This window comes from Molossus molossus, unplaced genomic scaffold, assembly GCF_014108415.1.
Source record: "Molossus molossus isolate mMolMol1 unplaced genomic scaffold, mMolMol1.p scaffold_m16_p_6, whole genome shotgun sequence".
Classification (NCBI taxonomy): Eukaryota; Metazoa; Chordata; class Mammalia; order Chiroptera; family Molossidae; genus Molossus; species Molossus molossus.
This window is the reverse complement of record NW_023425399.1, coordinates 41098799-41117538: the sequence shown is the minus strand read 5'-3', so window position 1 is coordinate 41117538 and position 18740 is coordinate 41098799. Positions and strand designations below refer to the sequence as shown.

At 41.5% G+C, this 18740-nt stretch overlaps 1 protein-coding gene across 1 annotated transcript in view; it reads right to left on the bottom strand.

Annotated features, from left to right (window-relative positions):
• Positions 1-18740, bottom strand: part of PCSK2 (proprotein convertase subtilisin/kexin type 2) — a 322138-nt gene that overhangs the window by 64056 nt on the left and 239342 nt on the right. The window contains exon 8 of the mRNA XM_036245861.1: positions 11837-12012. Coding sequence (XP_036101754.1) covers positions 11837-12012 — 176 coding nt within the window. The remainder of the gene's footprint in view (positions 1-11836; positions 12013-18740) is intronic.

The window sequence follows — 18740 nt, the reverse complement described above, 5'->3', positions numbered from 1 at the left end:
ATAACAGAGGGAAATTATATGATCTTATATTTCTGTTTAAATTTCTTTTTATCCTCACCTGAGGATATTTTTGCATTTATCCTCATATAGAGTGGGAGGGAGAGAAGGAGGAAGAGAGAGAGAGAAACATCGATGTGAGAGAGACCCATAGAGTGGTTACCACCCTCACAACTCCATCCAGGGCCGGGGACAAACTGTAACCGAGGTATGTGCCCTTAGCGGGAACTGAACCCGGGCCTCTCTGGTGCGTGGGTCGATGCTCCAACCACTGAGCAAAAACGTCCAGGGCTATATTTCTGTTTAGACCTTTGAAAGATTCAACAGCTCAGAAGAAGCTTCATCAGAGGGCTGAAAAGCCAGCATGAGTATCGATGACTGCCACTTAATGTTATTGGGATAGAAGAGAAAGGGGTTGTGCTAGCAACCTTCTAACTGTCCTCTGACCCTTCAAATGTGAAACCTTTCCAAAAGAACTGCATTTCTTACTTTTGGAATCCAGCAGAGATAGGATATATCCCCTGATTTTGGGCCAAAATCCCTCCTAAAGTACTGGAGTGGGAGCAGATGGCCATTGGATAGAGACTGACAGTTTGAGATAAAGTAGGGTGCTGATGGGGCCTTGTCCAAGCAGAAGTACCATGTGAGCATAAACCACAAGGAAGAGAAAAAATGAATTAAAGAGATGGATATATAAAGTCAGTGAGAAATAGCAAGGTGAGAGTGATCAGGCCCTCTACTTTGGGGCCCCAGTGGGGATCTCTATATACTCTGGCCAGTGTCCTACAGCCACCATGGGTCTAGAACATCTGTCTGGTCCCAGTCTGTATAAGGTCCTGCCTGAATCCATCCCACTGCTCTCATCACTCCTCATGCATCCTTACAATAATTAACACCTTCAGTTGAACTACCTGGGCCTCCATTCCTGCAACTGAGAGACACACTAGAGTATATGGCTCAGTCATCCACCCATCCAGTGCACCACCCTGATGAGGACATGCGGTGCTATTACCTCCAGAAAATGAGGCATTTCTACATTGTATACTTTTGTTTTTTAAATCCTCACCCAAGGATACTTTTCCATTTGAGAGAGAGCGAGAGAGCGAGAGAGAGAGTGAGAGAGAGAGAAACATTAATTGGTTGCCAACTGAGGTACATGCCCTTGACGGGAATCAAACCCATGACTCTTTGGTCTGTGAGCCAATGCTCTAATCACTGAGCAAAACCAGCCAGGGCCATTGTGGACTTGTTAAAACAACATAGCTTATGGTCTTAGCATCTAAGGGTTATATGATATGTATCCTAAAAATCATTTAGAGTGGTATCTCTCAAACCTGAATAAGATCTTGTTAAAATGCAGATTCTGATACATCAGATGATGGGTGGGGTGGGGTTGAAATGCTGCATTCCCAGGTGGGCCAGTGGCCACACTTTTGAGAAGTACTAATGTGGCTATTTTACAGAATAAAGTGGGGAATGGAGAAACTAAGTCCCGTAGCCAGTGAGGGACAGGGCCAACATTAGAATTCAGGTCTTCCAGCTCTCAAGATCAGTTGTCCACTTGTTCACGCCAATCCTTAAAAAACAATCCCTGCACAGAGGAAGCAGACCTCCTTTCATGCAATACCAGCTACCTCGTGAAGGTGGGAATGTGGACAGACCAGCAGAGAAGCCTGTCATTCTGAGTGATGATTCCATTCATGTGCTTTCTCCCATGTGGAGCTTGTGATAGCTCTGAACAGAAGAGAAATCATGGCTGGAAGGATGCAAATGCTTTGATGGGCCTGATTGTGTTCCAATAAAACTTCATTTGCAAAGACAGCTGGTGGACTGAATTTGACCTGTGAGCCAAGGTTGGCTGACCCCTGTTCTAAGGTTGACTTACTGTTTACTATTATTTAGGGCCCAGATGCTGTCAATTTTTGTCCAAGGAGAACTTTAGTCTATTAAGATGAGGAATGTGTGTGAGCAAGCAACAATTTGAGGATCCGAAGTTAGATTTCTCATCGCAAAGTTTACTCTAATCAAACAGCTTATCTCATCAATTCTGTTTTCAAATTTTTAAATTTTTATTTATTTTTTATTTATTTTATTTTCTACCCCCCCCACCCCACCCTGACCCCGGCTTTGTTGTCTGTGTCCATTGGTTATGCCTACATGCATATAAGTTCTGTGGTTTATCTTTTCCCTCCTCCCACCACCCCCTCTTCTGAGGGTTGTCAGTCTATACCCTACTTCCACGTCTCTGGGTCTACCCTATTCCTCAGACTGTTATATTAATTATATTCCACAAATAAGTGAGATCATGTGGTATTTTGTCTTTTTCTGCTTGGCTTGTTTTGCTTAGGATAACACTTTCCAGGTCCCTCCATGTTGTCTCAAAGAATAAGAGATCTTTCTTTCTTACAGCTGCATAGTACTCCATTGTGTATATGTACCACTACTTTTTTTCCGTTCATCTACTGATGGACATTTGGGCTGTTTCCAGATCTTAGCTATTGCAAATAGTGCTGCTACAAACATGGGGGTACATATATTCTTTCTGATTGGTGTTTCAGGCTTCTTAGGGTATATTCCTAGGAGTGGGATCACTGGTCAAATGCCAATTCAATTTTTAATTTTTTTTAGGTAACACCATAGTATTTTCATTGGTGGCTGCACCAGTCTACATTCCCACAAGCAGTGTACTAGAGTCCCATTTTCTCCACACCCTTCCCAACACTTATTATTTGATGCTTTGTTGATGGCGGCTATTCTGACAGGTATGAGGTGATACCTCATTGTTGTTTTAATTTGCATTTCTCTGATGACTAGTGATGTTGAGCATTTCTTCATATGTCTCTTGGCCATTTGTACATCCTGTTTGGAGAGGTGTCTATTTAGTTTCTCTGCTGATTTTATAATTGGGTTCTTTGTCTTCCTTTTGTTGAGTTGTATGAGTACACTATATATTTTGGAAATTAACCCCTTATCTGATGTATCATTGGCAATGATGCTCTCCCATACAGTGGCTTGCCTTTCCATTTTAATGGTTGTTTCTTTTGCAGAAGCTTTTTAGTTTGATGTAGTCCCATGTGTTTATTTTTTCCTTTGTTTCTGTTGCCTTAGGTGTTGTATCAGTGACAATTCTGCTGCGTATGATGTTTGAAATTTTGTTGCCTACATTTTCTTTCAGGAGTTTTATAGATTCATGGGTCACATTTAAGTCTTTTATCTCTTTTGTGTTTATTTTTGTATATGGTGTAAGTTGATGGTCTAGTTTCATTTTTTTGTATGTATCTGTCCAGTTATCCCAACACCATTTATTAAAAAAGCTGTCTTTACTCCACTGTATGCTCTTGCCATATTTGTCAAATATTAATTGAGCATAATGTCTTGGGTCTATTTCTGGGTTTTCTGTTATGTTCCACTGGTCTTTATGCCTGTTCTTGTGCCAATACCAATCTGTTTTGATTACAGTAGCTTTGTAGTATAACCTGATATCTGGTATTGTGATCCCACCTACTTTGTCTTTCTTTTTCAAGATTGCTGTGGCTATTCGGTGTCTTTTTGGTTCCATATGAACTTTTGAAGTATTTGTTCTATTCTGTGAAATATGTCGTTGGTATTTTGATGGGGATTGCATTGAATCTATAGATTGCTTTGGGTAATATGGACATTTTAATGATGTGAATTCTTCCAAATCATGAAGAAGGTATGTGCTTCCACTTTTTTATATCTTCCTCTATTTCTTTTTTCAATTCCTGTAGTTTCCTGCAAATAGATCCTTTAATTTTTTGGTTAAGTTTATTCCTAGGTATCTTAATTTTTTTTTGCTATGATGGTAAATGGAATTGTTTTTTCAGTTTCTCTTTCTGTGAGTTCATCATTGGTGTATAAGAATGCCATCAATTTCTTGACATTAATTTTGTATCCTGCTACTTTGCCAAATTCATTTATTAAGTCTAGTAGATTTTTGATGGAGCCTTTAGGGTATCATAGGCAATGATGATATACAATATTATGTCATCTGAGAATAATGACAGTTTCACTTCCTCCTTTCCAATTTTGATCCCTTTTATTTTTACTTCATGTCTGATTAATGTGGCTAAGACTTGCAATACTACGTTAAATAAGAGTGGTGACAGTGGGCATCCCTGTCTTGTTCCTGATCTTAACGGAAATGCTTTTAGTTTCTGCCCATTGAGTATGATGATGGCTGTAGGTCTTCCATATATGGCCTTTATTATGGCAAGATATGATCCCTCTATTCCCACATTGCAGAGCGTTTTTATCAGAAATGGATGCTGGATTTTGTCGAATGCTTTTTCAGCATCTGTTGATATGATCATGAGGTTTTTATTCTTCATTTTATTTATGTGGTGTATCACATTTATTTATTTATTTATTTTTTTATGAATTTTTATTTATTTTTTTGTTACAGATATTTTACCTTTTTACCCCATTGGCACCCCCCACCCCACCCCACCTCCACCCTGTCCCCGGCTTAGTTGTCCATGTCCATTGGTCATGCACACATGCATATAAGTTCTGTGGTTTATCTCTTCCCACCCCCCACCTCCCATCCCCTCTTCTGAGGGATGTCAGTCTGTGCCCTACTTCCATGTGTCTGGGTCTACTGTATTCCTCAGACTGTTATGTTCATTATATTCCGTATATAAGTGAGATCATGTGGTATTTGTCTTTTTCTGCTTGGCTTCTTTCACTTAGGATAATACTTTCCAGGTCCCTCCATGTTGTCTCAAAGGATAAGAGATCTTTCTTTCTTACTGCTGCATAGTACTCCATTGTGTATATGTACCACAGCTTTTTTATCCATTCGTCTACTGGTGGACACTTGGGCTGCTTCCAGATCTTAGCTATTATAAATAGTGCTGCTATGAACATGGGGGTACATATGTTCTTCCTGATTGGTGTTTCAGGCTTCTTAGGGTATATTCCCAGCAGTGGGATCACTGGGTCAAATGGAAGTTCAATTTTTAATTTTTTGAGGTAGCACCATATTGTTTTCCATAGCGGCTGCACCAGTCTGCATTTCCACCAGCAGTGTATTAGAGTCCCCTTTTCTCCACACCCTCGCCAACACTTGTTGTTTGATGATTTGTTGATGGCGGCCATTCTGACAGGTGTGAGGTGATACCTCATTGTTGTTTTAATTTGCATCTCTCTGATGATTAGTGTGTATCACATTTATTGATTTGCGAATATTGTACCAGTGTTTCATCCCTGGGATGAATCCTACTTGGTCATGGTGAGTGATTTTTTTGATGTATTGCTAGATTCAATTTGCTACAATTTTGTTCAAGATTTTGACATCTATGTTCATCAGGGATATTGGCCTGTAGTTTTCTGTCTTTGTGGTGTCTTTTTCTGGTTTTGAAATTTGAATTATGCTGGCCTCATGAAATGAGTTTGGAAGTCTTCTTTCTTCTTGAATATTTTGAAATAGTTTGAGGAGGATGGGTGTTAAGTCTTTTTAAAATGTTTGGTAAAACTCCCCCATGAATCCATCTGGGCCTGGGCTTTTGTTTGCTGGGAGAGTCTTGATAACATCTTCAATTTTCTTAGTTGTTATTGGTCTGTTCAAGTTTTCTATCTCTTCCCAGTCCAGTTTTGGGAGACTATGTGTTTCTGGAAGTATGTCCATTTCGCTTAGATTGTCAAATTTGTCACCGTATAATTGTTGATAATATTTGTTCACGATCCTTTGTATTTCTGTGGTGTCAGTTATTATTTCTCCTCTTTCATTTCTGATTTTGTGTATTTGGGTTCTCTCTCTTTGTTTCTTGGTAAGTCTAGGTAAGGGTCCATTAATCTTGTTTATCTTTTCAAAGAACCAGCTCTTTATTTCATTGATTCTTTGAAAAATTTTTTTTTGTCTCCATATTATTTATTTCTGCTCTGATCTTTACTATTTTCTTCCTTCTACTTGCTCCGGAGTTTTCTTTTTGTTTGCTTTCTAGTTCTTTAAGTTGTGCCGTTCAATAGTCTATTAGAAATTTTTCTTGCTTCTTGAGGTAGGCCTGTAGTGCTATGAACTTCCATCTCAGAATTGCTTTTGCTGCATCCCATAGATTTTGTGTTGTGGTATGTTCATTTTCATTGGTTTCCAGGAAGTTTTTAATTTTTCCCTTGATCTTCTCGGTAACCTAGGCGTTGTTTAATAACATGTATTTAGCCTCCATTTGTTCAAATGTCTTTGCATATTCTTGTTGCAATTGATTTTTAGTTTCATACCATTGTGATCTGAGAATATGCTTGGTATGGTTTCAGTCTTCTTGAACTTGTAGTGACTTAGTTTGTGTCCTAACATGTGGTCTATCTTTGAGAATGTCCCATGTGCACTTGAGAGGAATGTGAATTTTCTAGTTTTGGGGTGTAATTCTCTGTAGCTCGCTATTAAATCCATTTGGTCTAGTGCTTCATTTAGAGTCTCTGTTTTCTTGCTAATTTTTTGTCTAGAGGATCTATCCAGTGATGTCAGTGGGGTGTTTAAGTCCCCTGCTATGATTGTATTTCTGTTGATTTCTTCTTTGAAGTTCTCCAAAAGATGATTAATATATTTTGGTGCTCCTATATTGGGTGCATATATGTTTATCTTCCTGTTGGATAGATCCTTTCAATATTATGTATTGGCCTTCTTTGTCCCTAGTTATGGCCTTTATTTTGAAATCTATTTTATCATATATGAGTATTGCTACTCCAGCTTTTTTTTCCTTTGTGTTTGCTTGGAAGATTTTTTTCTATCCTTTCACTTTCAACCTATGTGAGTCTTTTGTTGTGAGGTGGGTCTCTTGTTAACAACATATAGATGAGTCATGCTTTCTTATCTAATCAGCTACTCTGGGTCTTTATATCAAAGCATTCAAACCATTTATATTTAATGTGATTACTGATATGTACTTATTTATTGCCATTTTCGTTTATTGTCTTTACCTTTTTCTTCCTATTTCTTCTTCTAGTTACATCCGTTCTTTTAACATTTCTTGCAGTGCTGGTTTGGTGCTAATGTATTCCCTTAGCCTTTTTTTTTTTTGTCTGGGAAGCTGTTTGTTTGACCTTCTATTTTGAATGATAGCCTTGCTGGGTAGAGTAGTATTGGATTCAATCCTCGTTTTGCATGACCTTGATTACTTCGTGCCATTCCTTTCTGGCCTGTAGTGTTTCTGATGAGAAGTCAGCTGAGAGCCTTATGGGGGTTCCTTTGTAGGTAACCTGTTGCTTTTCTCTTGCTGCTTTTAGGGTTCTCTCTTTGTCTAATTTTTGGGACTTTAATTACCATGTGTCTTGGTGTGGGCCTGTTTGGGTTCTTCTTACTTGGGGCTCTCTGTGCTTCTTAAACTTGAATGCCTTCTTTCTTCACCAAATTAGGGAAGTTTTCTGTAACTATTTCTTCAAATATATTCTCTAATCATTGCTCATTTTCTTCTTCTTTGGGAACTCCTATGATGCGAATATTATTATGTTTCCAGTTGTCCCACAGTTCTCTTAAGCTGTCTTCCTGTTTTTTCATTGTTTTTAACCTTTTGGTTTTCTGCTTGGTTGATTTTTTCTACCTTGTTTTCCAATTCACTGTTCCAGTCCTCAGCTTCCTCTATTCTGCGGTTTAGACTTTCCAATGTGTTCTTTATTTCTGCTATGTCCTTCTTCATTTCTTCTTGGTGGTTTTTCCTTTCTAATTGGTTGATTTGCAACATTTCTATGTCTTTACTCATGGTGTTGATGTCCTTACTCATGCTGTTGAGCTTCCTCAAGATCATGGCTCTGAATTCTAGCTCTGTTAACTTGCTCAACTGCACCTCATTTATTTCATCCTTGGTAGAGTTCTCTTGTTCTTTCATTTGGCATTTATTTCTTTGTTTTACCATTTTGGCTACCTCAGTTGACTTTGGAGCCTGCCAAATTTTCCCTGTGTGTTTTAGTGTTCTGCTGTTTGTGGCTCCCTCTACTGGGTTTAGGTGAGTGTGGGAGGACCTACGTTGAAAACCACTGTCAAGTCTTACTTTCTTGGGTAGAGTTGCAAGCCCAGGAATGATTCTGTTATTCTCTAGCTATTTGCCTGGAGGCCATTAGTCATGGTTACTTGATGAGCCTTGGGTTCTCAGTTGAATGAAAAACTCCCTCAGGTGCTAGCATAACGGGATTTCCCAAAGATGGGACAGATGCCAGTTGTTAATGAGCCTCAATTTGCATTTCAATCGCCCACTGGATGGAGTTGAATCTCTGAGGGAGGGGTCCCTGCCTCCCCCCAGGTCCCTGGGAAGGAGTAAGATGGCCACCATCTGTGTGGACGCAACTCAGCAAAAGCTTTGAGCACCCTCCAAATCCCGAGTGTCCCCACACAGTTCCAGTCTGGTCTGCCCTCCCTCTGCCAGAGCCCAAGGTAAGTGGCTGTGGCTATTTTAGCGCTCTGTCCCGGCTCTGGGCTGTGGAACCTTTTGGGAGTTTAACCCTGAGGGTGCTGCTCACAGCTAAGACCACTGCTGTCAATGGGCTCCCAGCCCCCTTCTCATGCCTCCACAATCCTACCAGGATAGATTCAGTGTCTCTGGGTATATGGTCCTGGCAAGCTGCTTTTCTGTTGCTTTTTTTTGACGATTTGTCTTTATTTTAGTTGTAATTCCAGTTTGGTCTTGGGAGATGGTCTGTATAGCTTCCATTCACTCTGCCGCCATTTTGGAATCCGATCTTCATCAATTCTTTTACAAATCTTATACTGCTTCACTTCATATTCAGAGGCTGAGATCCAATAGGATTACAAAAATGGATATAGGAACAAAAGCTAAAGAATGATTTTGGAGGCCATGGTTGGCAATGAGAAGGCAGTAAAAGGAGTAGCTGAAAACCTAGCCTGAAACTATATATGTTATTAGGTACAAACTTAGTTCTGAGCTTCCTGGCAGCCAAGGAAAAGAGCAAACTCTAATGGGTTAATGTCATAGGGTGGGTTCCTAGAAGGCGGAGCCAGAGGCATGAACTTGGATGCACCAATCTCTGAGAGAGGTAGTAAAATAGGAGAGGCAAGGAGAAGAACTCCAAAATAATGTGGTCTTGAGTAAAGTTAAGTATTGGTCTGATTCACTGGGTGCTCCAGATCGTCAATTATACCCCAGTGTGGTCCCTGTAGGAGACAAGCTGGCTGGCTCTTTCTACCCTGAATCAGTCCATCATTGGCTGTGGCTGTGCCCTGGGTGTGGGTGTGGGTAGAACCTTCTTGATGAGAAGAATCCCATCAGCTAGGGCAATTCTCTGGGAAAGGGGCACCTGTGAGTAATCAGCAGCAAATGCTGGGGATGGGTCACCAAAGACTTTCATTACAGTTATAAATGTTTATATGACTTTTAATCTTTCAGTCATTAAATTTCATTTATGTATTAATTCTATATCTATTTATTGAACAGTTAATTTAGTGTATTTTCAAGTCCTAGGCCATTCCTGAGGAAGAAAACATGTGTTCTCTGACCTTGGGAAATGTATTAAAAAAGTAGCCTTCACTATTACCAAGAGAGATAACAAGTGTGGTTGAGCAGGTGGAGGAAAGGAAACCCTTGTGCATTGTTGGTGGGAATGTAAATTGGTACAGCCATTATGGAAATCAGTACGAAGGTTCCTCAAAAAATTAAAAACGGAAATAGTATATGATCTAGCAATCTCATTTCTGGGTATACAGGGTGGGGCAAAAGTAGTTTTAAAGTTGTTTGTATGAAAAATAATACAATAATTACTAAATAATAATATAAGAATGAACTCTGCATTTCTTTTACTCACAACTATAAACCTACTTTGGTACAACTCAGTATATCTTGGAGAGATATCTGCACCCCATATTTATTGCAGCATTATTAACAATAATCAAGACACTAAAACAACTTGTGGCCATTGATGCAAGAGTGGATAAAGAAAATGTTCCTATATATATATATATATAACAGAATATTATTCAGCCATTAAAAGAAAATCTGCCATTTGTGACAGCATGGACCTTGAGGGATTATGTTTAGTGAAATAAGTCAGGCAGAGAAAGACAAATACTGTATGATCTCACATGTAGACTCTAAAAAAACCAAACTCATAGACACAGAATAGAATGTTTGTTGCTAGGGGCTGTGGGGGTGGGGGTAGGGATTGGAAAGATGTTGGTCAAAGGGTACACATTTCCAGTTATATGATATATAAGTTCTGGTTGTTAATGTACAGTATAGTGACTATAGTTAAAAAACAACAACAATGCTTGGCAATGTAATTCTTAAAATAAGTAATTTTCTTACTTTTTAAAGTTTCTAATTTTCTTCAATATTTTTACCTTTTTAGGCTACAGTTAAAATATAGTATTTTTCCCCCATATACCTCTTAGTGTTATAAATGTATAAGTAATGAGTTTATGTATTTTCCATATAGACTATAAACAATTTAAATATATACATAGAACAGATACCCAAATATGACTAGAGGTATTTTATCTACTTGAAATTTGTCAAAATCCAAGGAGCAAAATTTAAAAATATTCCTAAAATGGATTTCCCAGAGTCCATATTCTAAACTTCATACACTTGCCTGTCCCCTCACTTGGGACCTAATTATTCTTTCTCTACACACCATTGTTGTCCTCTTTGGCGTATGATTCCCACACGATGGCTGATTAGACAAACAAACTGAAAGCGTGCAGAGGACACTGATGTCAACCTGATGGCAAAATCAATCCTGAAAACAGACCAAGTGTGGCAAAATGACTACACTGCCTAGTGGGTGAGATGGCCCTGATGGGGAGTAATTCCAAATTCAGCACATTGCAAAAACATGTGTAAACACACCATTTTGGTAACTTAAGTCATTAGTCTTCCATCTGAGGCCTAGGAAATTGGAACGGAGACAAGCATCCCCTCTGGACCCATATGAATTCCTGATCCACAGAACCACACGCCCAGTGAAACACTGTGCCTTATGCCACCAAGTTTAGGAGCTGTGGGTTAAACTTCCATAATGAAGAGGGCAAGCACCAACCCTTGTGGGGCATTTCCCAGTTCCAAGCACTTGTATATTTATTTCATTTACACCTCTCAACGATCCTGGGCAGAATGTACTGTTATCACCATTTTACAGGCAAGAAAACTGAGGCACAGTGAGGTCAAGTCACTTACGATAAACGCTCAGATACTGAGTGGTGCAACTTGGACCTGAACCCAGGGAAGGCTCTGATCCCGGAGCCTCGCTGTCTTGTCTGGTGTGGCACAGAGAGAGGGAATCTCCTTTCTCTCTCTGGGCCACCACAGACTGGTGTCTCCCCTCTGCCCTCGGTCTCAAGGCTCTGCCTTGGTCCCATCTCCTTGGCTCTGTCTGTTCCTGGGCCAATGCCAGGCTCAGACCTCCCGCCTGGGCGTGTCGTGAGTTACAGCCCCAGCTGCTGCTCCTGGACCCACACCAGGTTTGCGGGTTTGCGGAGACCCGCACCACTGCTTGCGGGCTGTTCCCAGCCATCACTGGCACGGTGGGGGTGCTAGTCAGTCCTCTTCTTGAGGATTCCAGGAAAGAGTAGGATCCTCCTTCTACCCCCACCTTTTCAGGGGCCAGGTGTGCGTCACTGCCAGCATCTGAAGGCGCCTGGTGCCTCCTCCGCCCCCCGCCCCCCTTTGTTCTTCACAGATGTCCTCTTCAATAAATGTGCACGCCTAACCCTGTTTTGGGGCCCATTTTTCTCAGAACCTAAGCTAATACATAGGGTAACAGCCCTACCTCTGTCTCCTGCCCCTTGCCCTTCCTCCTCTATCATCACCTCCTCTCCACCTGCTGTGCCCCCCACCGGTGTTGGACCAGGGCCTCCTGGCGTCAGGAATGACTTTACCTTGTTCACACCATCAGCCATCGCCTGAAGCGTGAGCTCTCGAGGGCCGTCCACTGTCTTCCCGTTGTCTGTCGGGCCCCAGCTGGCGCTGTAGATGTCGATCAGTTGGGGCATGTGGCTGATGGAGGAGGCCTCAATGATGTCCGTCATAAACGGCTGGTCCAGCATCCGGATACCTGTAGACACCGTGGGCAGGGAAACATGGGGTTTTGGTTTCCAGTTCACAGCAGAAATGCGGGGAGGAGGGCTCAGATCCCCGGTGCGGTTGGAGGGTCCTCCATCCTGGGTGCCCTTGGGAACACTGCAGAACCCTGAGTCCAACCTGGGTGTGGTATGTGGGTTACACCCCTTAGAGGATCAAGAGGGTGGCACAGACAGGCCCACCCATTCTTTTTGGACCACACCCTCACCTTTCCTTATGTAACTATTTGAGGACAATTTTATTCCCCTTGAGAACTTTACTAGAATTCCCCATGAGGAGAGACAACCTTTGTTGAAGACATTCCTGATAAGCCTGTTTCTAAGTGGAAGGTCAGCAGACACTGGGTATTGACTGGGGACAAATCCCAGAGGAGAAATAAAGCTATTGTGCATGACAGTGAGGGTGAAGCAATATATATTAGATATTTAGAGAGAAATCTTGGCCTGGCTGGTGTAGCTCAGTGGATCGAATTAGTCCTATGGACTGAGAGTTCCTGAGTGGATTCTCCATCAGGGCACACATCTGGGTAGCCAGCTCCGTCCCCAGTAGGGGGTGTGCAGGAGGCAGCCCATCATGTTTCTCTCTCACATCAATGTTGCTATTTCTCTCTCCTTTCCTCTCTCTCTCTCAAATATCAATTAAAAAATAAACAATTAAAGAGAAATCTCAGAGGGCAGAGGACAGAGGGTAGAGGGGGGTAGGAACAGTGTAGGTAAATGAGGGAGGGGGGTCAGGAAAAGAGGAACTCTCAGTTGCGTTATATAGGAGAAGGACCTTTGGGAAGGACAGAAATGTTGCATGGCTTATTCTAAATACACTAGTAATAGGGTGCATGATACAGCCCCCTCCTCTTTCTTCCTTAGGGCATCTTTAGAAAGTTGGTGTTACTCTCTGATGTCTTGTGGGAGTGACTACTTGCTGGGCAGTTGGAAAGAAGCAGAGTGCCTCAGTCCTGGATTGTGTGTGTGTGGTAAACCTGAAATGAGTAGAGGGACATGGAAACAGGGCATGCCAGAGAAGGGGCACACCTGTGGCCAGCTGTGGTTTGCATCACCCATTGGCTGTCCTTAAGAAACCTCTCCAGGGTTATCTCAGCAGCAGCCAACAGGATGGGCTTTCTGTCCCTCCATCACTAACATCAAAACATTGCTGTTTGGGGCCATATTGTTCTCTGCTTGCTACACTATTTTGTGACAAGGAGCCTAGAATTTTAGTACACTGACTAAGTCTTTCTGTCTATGGAAATTTTGAAATGAAGCGGCTGGGCTGCACACAGTCAAAGCTTGGATGCTGATACTCCTTACTTGACCCATGGCATGGCCAAAGGACATTATTACACAAGCATGACTCTCTAACATGGCATGCAAATACGTTTAAATAAGGACACGTGAAATGGACATAAAATTGTCTTCTTTCCTAAGGGTCTCTCTTTCCTCCTTAATGTCCCATAGCCCACCCCTAGTGCTTGCATGGCAGCTTCCTCCAGTGCTCACCCTCCTCCTGCCTAACCTATGTGTTCAGCAGGCACTTCCCCAGAAGGCTTTCTGGATCTAGCTCTCCAGGTTTTCCATCAGCACCACATGTTTAGCCTTCTAGTACAATTGTTTATTTGTGTGTTTCACTCATCACCAGATAGCAAGATTTTTGAGTACAAGGCATGCATCTATTTTGTTCATTTCTGTGTTACAGGACACCAGCACAGTGCTTGGAATTTATCTTAAACTTGATAAATATTTGGTGAGTAAATGCATAGTATTGTTACTTTATTTAGTTGATTTTCTCCCTAACAGAAAACAACAGGTTCAGAAGAATAAATAATAACAGGTCCAGATTTCCCATCCTCTACCATTAACTTATAAATCAAGTCACCATTCTTGCCAACAAATATCCAATTATGAGTTAACATCCTTTCCCCTGAAGGAAGCTCAGCCAAAATAAGCATGGCTTGCCCGGCCAGTGTGGCTCAGTGGATTGAGCATTGTCCCATGGACTGAGAGATCCTGGTTCAATTTCCAGTCAGGGCACATGCCCAGGTTGCAGGCCAGATCCCCAATAGTGGGTGTGCAGGAGGCAGTCCATTGGTATTTCTGTTTCACATCGATGCTTTTATCTCTCCCTCTCCTTTCCTCTTTCTCTAAAAAAAAAAAAAAATCAATTAAAAAACATACTAAAATAAAAAGAACTGTATTTAAAAAAATAATCATAGTTTGAACTTTCTGGAAGCTAAATTTTATGGTTCATTTTCTAAAGGACAGAAAAGTTTAAATTGCACCTTTTGATTTTGGCCCATCTATGTTTTACTTATTTAAAAAATTTGTTGAGCAAAAGTGGCCTACAGGTCACAGAATAAACCAAACAGTGCAGCTTCTTCCGTAAGAAGTTCTTCCTACTTTGTGGTCAGGGAAACATCACAGAGAGGTTGGTATTCATTTTCTTGCAAGAAGAAAACTCAGATGATCTTGAATTCATCTAGTTCCCAGATGACCAGAACTAAATGGGAGAGAAATTTAACTTTGGCCAAGTAGGTCTGGACTGTCCCACCATATGCCAGCCAATGGCAACACTGGATTTTGTCATACAGCCAGTGCATGGTGCATTCAGCCAAGTCCTGTTCCCTCTCTCTTTGCAGCTCATATCCCTCTGTCTCTTCATCCTCTCTCTGGCACCCTTTGTGCTGCTCAGAACATCAGAGCTGGTGTGCATTAATTTTCTGACTGTTTCAGCATCAAGGGAGGCAAGGGCGGCCACAGACTGAAAGCAAGCCTCTCATTCATATTCAGGGGACAGGTGCCGGACATTCTTTTAATCTCATTAAGCTCTGGAAGAATGAGGCATGCATTAAATGAGTGAGACACAACACTACTTTTTGCAAGCAACTACACCATTAGCAGCCAAGACATAAGCTCAGGGTGACCCAAGGGTTTTTAGGGAGGACCTCTCCTCTGTCTCTGAGTGCTCTAGAAACTACAGGGGGATACAAGGTGGGGGGAGAGAGAGAGAGAAAACACAAGAAAGTATGAAAGTAAGAGGCAGAGAAAGAAAGGGAAGACCAGGGAGCTAGGACTCAGTGTCCTCACATTTGTAAAAATGCTCTACTGGCTGATGTGATTTGATGGTAAGGAGACACAGTACACATCAAGCATCTATTCCCTCTCCTACTCCCTCCCTCCCGGGCCTGATCACCACATTAATGACCAGTAGTGGCTCTGCATCCCTTGTGTTAGGTTCTGAGCCTCATGCCTATCTGTACAACTTGCACTGCTACTAGCCTCTAGGGCAGTGATTTCCAACCGGCATGTCACAAGAATTTTTAAAACATTCAGTACCCGACTATTCAGTCAGGGGCACTGACCTCTTTTCCCTTAGATTCTCAAATAAATAAATGACAACAGCCAACACAACAATAGCCATCCAGTATGAATGCCCTCTCTTGAACCATAAATATATAGGCTATATAGTAGAGCTGTATCTTATTGGTCATGTCTGGTTGGTAATTCTTGGTACCAGAAGTTCTTATATACAAGTGTAGGCACCTGATTTTTAAGCAAGTCACTTTGGAGCAAAAAGGATAGGTAATCACTATTATTCTGTTTTTTTTTTTTTTTGTAAATCAATCAAAATTATGCCTTTTTTTGTCTGATCAGCAAAACTTATATTTTTTGGTGTGGTGCAGAATTTTAGTTGTTAGTTTATGTGTGCCATGAAATGAAAAAGGTTGAAAATTACTGCTCTAGGGGTTCATGGCCCAGAGGATTTGAGCTAAATCCTTTCTGACTCTACTCCTGTAATAAAAGGTGAGTTGTACCTGATACCAGGAAAAGCTACATCTGCCCACAAACCTCAGAATCTCTAATTGCCCATTTGTACTTATGAATATTATTAGTCTGCAGGCTAAGGAGCAGATTTAGGCTGATCTAAGTTTTAAGGATCTGAAAACATTAATTATTATGCTGATGGCTAATTTATATGGGTTTATTTAAAAACTCAGATAAAATATATGTAAATCCATGGAAATGTTGTAAGTTTTATTCCAAGTATGTGGAAGCAGTTCATTCCTAGTAGAGAAATTCCAGGTTATCTTGACAATGGTCAACAGTGTGGTTTCCAAACTCTTCAGAATCTTTCTTTCTTTCTTTTTTTTTTTTTGCACAGATAGACTGGGAGGGAGAGAGAAGAAGAGAGAGAGAGAGAGAGAGAGAGAGAGAGAGAAAAACATTGACGTGAAAGGGACACATCGAGTGGCTGCCACCGGCACAACCAACCAGGGCCGGGGACAAACTGCAACTGAGGGACATGCCCTTAGCGGGAACCGAACCCGGGTCTCTCTGGACCGCAGGCCGATGCTCTAACCGCTGAGCCAAACCGGCCAGGGCCTCTTCAGAATCTTTCATCAAAGGTGAGCTCATCCTGAAGCCCAATGTGTAACTCTATATGCTCTGGCTTAAAAAGGAAGGAAGGTAAAACCAATCACAACTGGCCTGGCTAAACCCTGGGGCTACTCGGAGAAGCTCTACAGAAGCCCAGGAATGATGCCCGCCCTCAAGTTGCTGTACCTGCCCCAGTTACTCTCTGCCACCTTGCTTTGTTTTTTTTCCTACCAGCAACCATTATCTGATATTATCATGCTTATTTGCTCATTGTCAGAGTCCTCTCTTAGAATGTCAACAGTGTGAGGGCAGGTGTTTTGTCTGCAGACTCACTGCGGTATCCCACCACCCACAGCATGACTGAGTACATGGTAGGCACCCTACAGCAAGGCCCAAGTCTCCTTGGAACTTATTTGATTGGAATAAAGGAACAAACATAAGATGGTACTGGTAGAAAAGGAGCTACTTTAGCCCTCCAGATAGAAATTGCATCAGGTTGGGGTCCTTGGAGCCTTATGCCATTAATCAATCAACTTCAATCATCCGCTTATTCTTTCATTCAATGATAAATTTATACTGCTTATAATTGGTTTATTCATTGGCCCTTCCTTCTCTTTACTTCTTTCTCCCTTTCTGCCATTCAGCAAATAGGGTTTGAGCACCCACTGTATGTAGACCCTGTGCTGAGGTATGAGAGAAGACAGACATGGCCCCTGTTTTCATGGAGACTCATCTGCCTGTGGAGGAAGATATTAATATATGCAATAACACGCAATAACAAGAATATGTAAGTAGTGTTGGGGTAGAACAATTCAGCAGGCTTTTTAAAGTGTAGATGAGGAAACTGTTCTGAGAGGTGGTGTTGAGGAAGCAACCTGAGAGCTGAAGGATGAAAAGGAGGTGGCCAGGTATAGTGTAGGAGTGAAGTATTCTGGGCAGAGAGAAGAGAATATACAAAGGTACAGTAGTAGAAGGAGTGTGGTTACCATTTTCTAGTTTATATTTGCTAGGAGACTTTATCTAAATTATAGGTACCCAGAGACTAACCATGTATGTACAGAAACTTAATATATAATGAAGGTGGCGCCACAAATCAGAGACAGGCTGGACTATTAAATAGATAGTATTGGGCCCTGGCTGGGTGGCTCCATTGGTTAGAGCATTGTCCCATACACTGAAGAGAGTGTGGGTTTGATTCCTGGTCAGGGCACATACCTAATTTGTAGTTTCAATCCCTGGTCAGGGTGCATATGGGAAACAACCGATCAATATTTCTCTCAATGTTTCTCACTCTCTCTCTCTCTTCTTCTCTCTCTAAGAAAAAAAAAAATCAATAAACATAACCTCAGGTAAGGATAAAAAATAGGTTGTATTGGGACCATTGACTCACTATTTGGAGAAAAATAAAACTGGACCTCCAGCTAGTACAACATACAAAGGTGAATCCAGATGGACTAATGACCTACTGTGAAAGTTAGGGAGAAGATATTTGCATTGATTAAAACTGATTAAGGGCTAATATCTAGGATACCACAAATGTTGTAAATCAACAAGAAAAATACAGGAACCCCAATGGAAAAATGAGCAGTGTTTATAATAGAAGAGAACCCAAGAAGCTAACAGGCAAATGAAGAGATATTCAATACATTTTTTATCTTTTTTGCCTTCAGAGGATTTATTTTATAATCTCATCTCTGTTTCCTTTCTATTTATGGACTAAGATTTTACATCACCTTAATTTTAGCTTTTCGTGAAGACAGGGTGAAGAGAAACTCAGGAGGGACTTGGGATATTGTTGCCAAGGCCTGCCTGCTAGACCTGTAACTGAACACTTGGAGACTGCCAGGGACTAGCAAGATCTTTGTAGGCCACCAGGTGGCGCACTACACAACCCTAGCTCAGAAAGCTCCTGAAAGGAAAGATTCTCTCTCTGGAAGGGGTATGCTCATTTAGAATAATAAAAAACAGACAATTTTTGTAATTGTCAACCAGAATGAACAAAATGTTCCACTAAATATGTAAGGTGGAGGAGCCGGAAATTCTGCGTTTGTTGGGATCTTGAGCAACTCTCCAACACTTCCTCATGAAGAGTTCCTTTTGCTCCTCTGGGGAAGTCTAGAGAACACTGGATATCCTACAGTACACAGGATGAGGAACTAGAGTTTCCTGGTCCTTCAGCAGTTAGAATCAGCATGAGTGGTTACAGAGGGGCAAATCTGGGGTTTAGGGAATGGAAAAGGGAGAAAGGTGGCTGCCTTGTTGAAAATCTTTGTGTGGCTGGGCTACCCCCCCTCCCCCCATTAGCTCTGGCCTTGGTTTCTGGAATCTTAAGGCA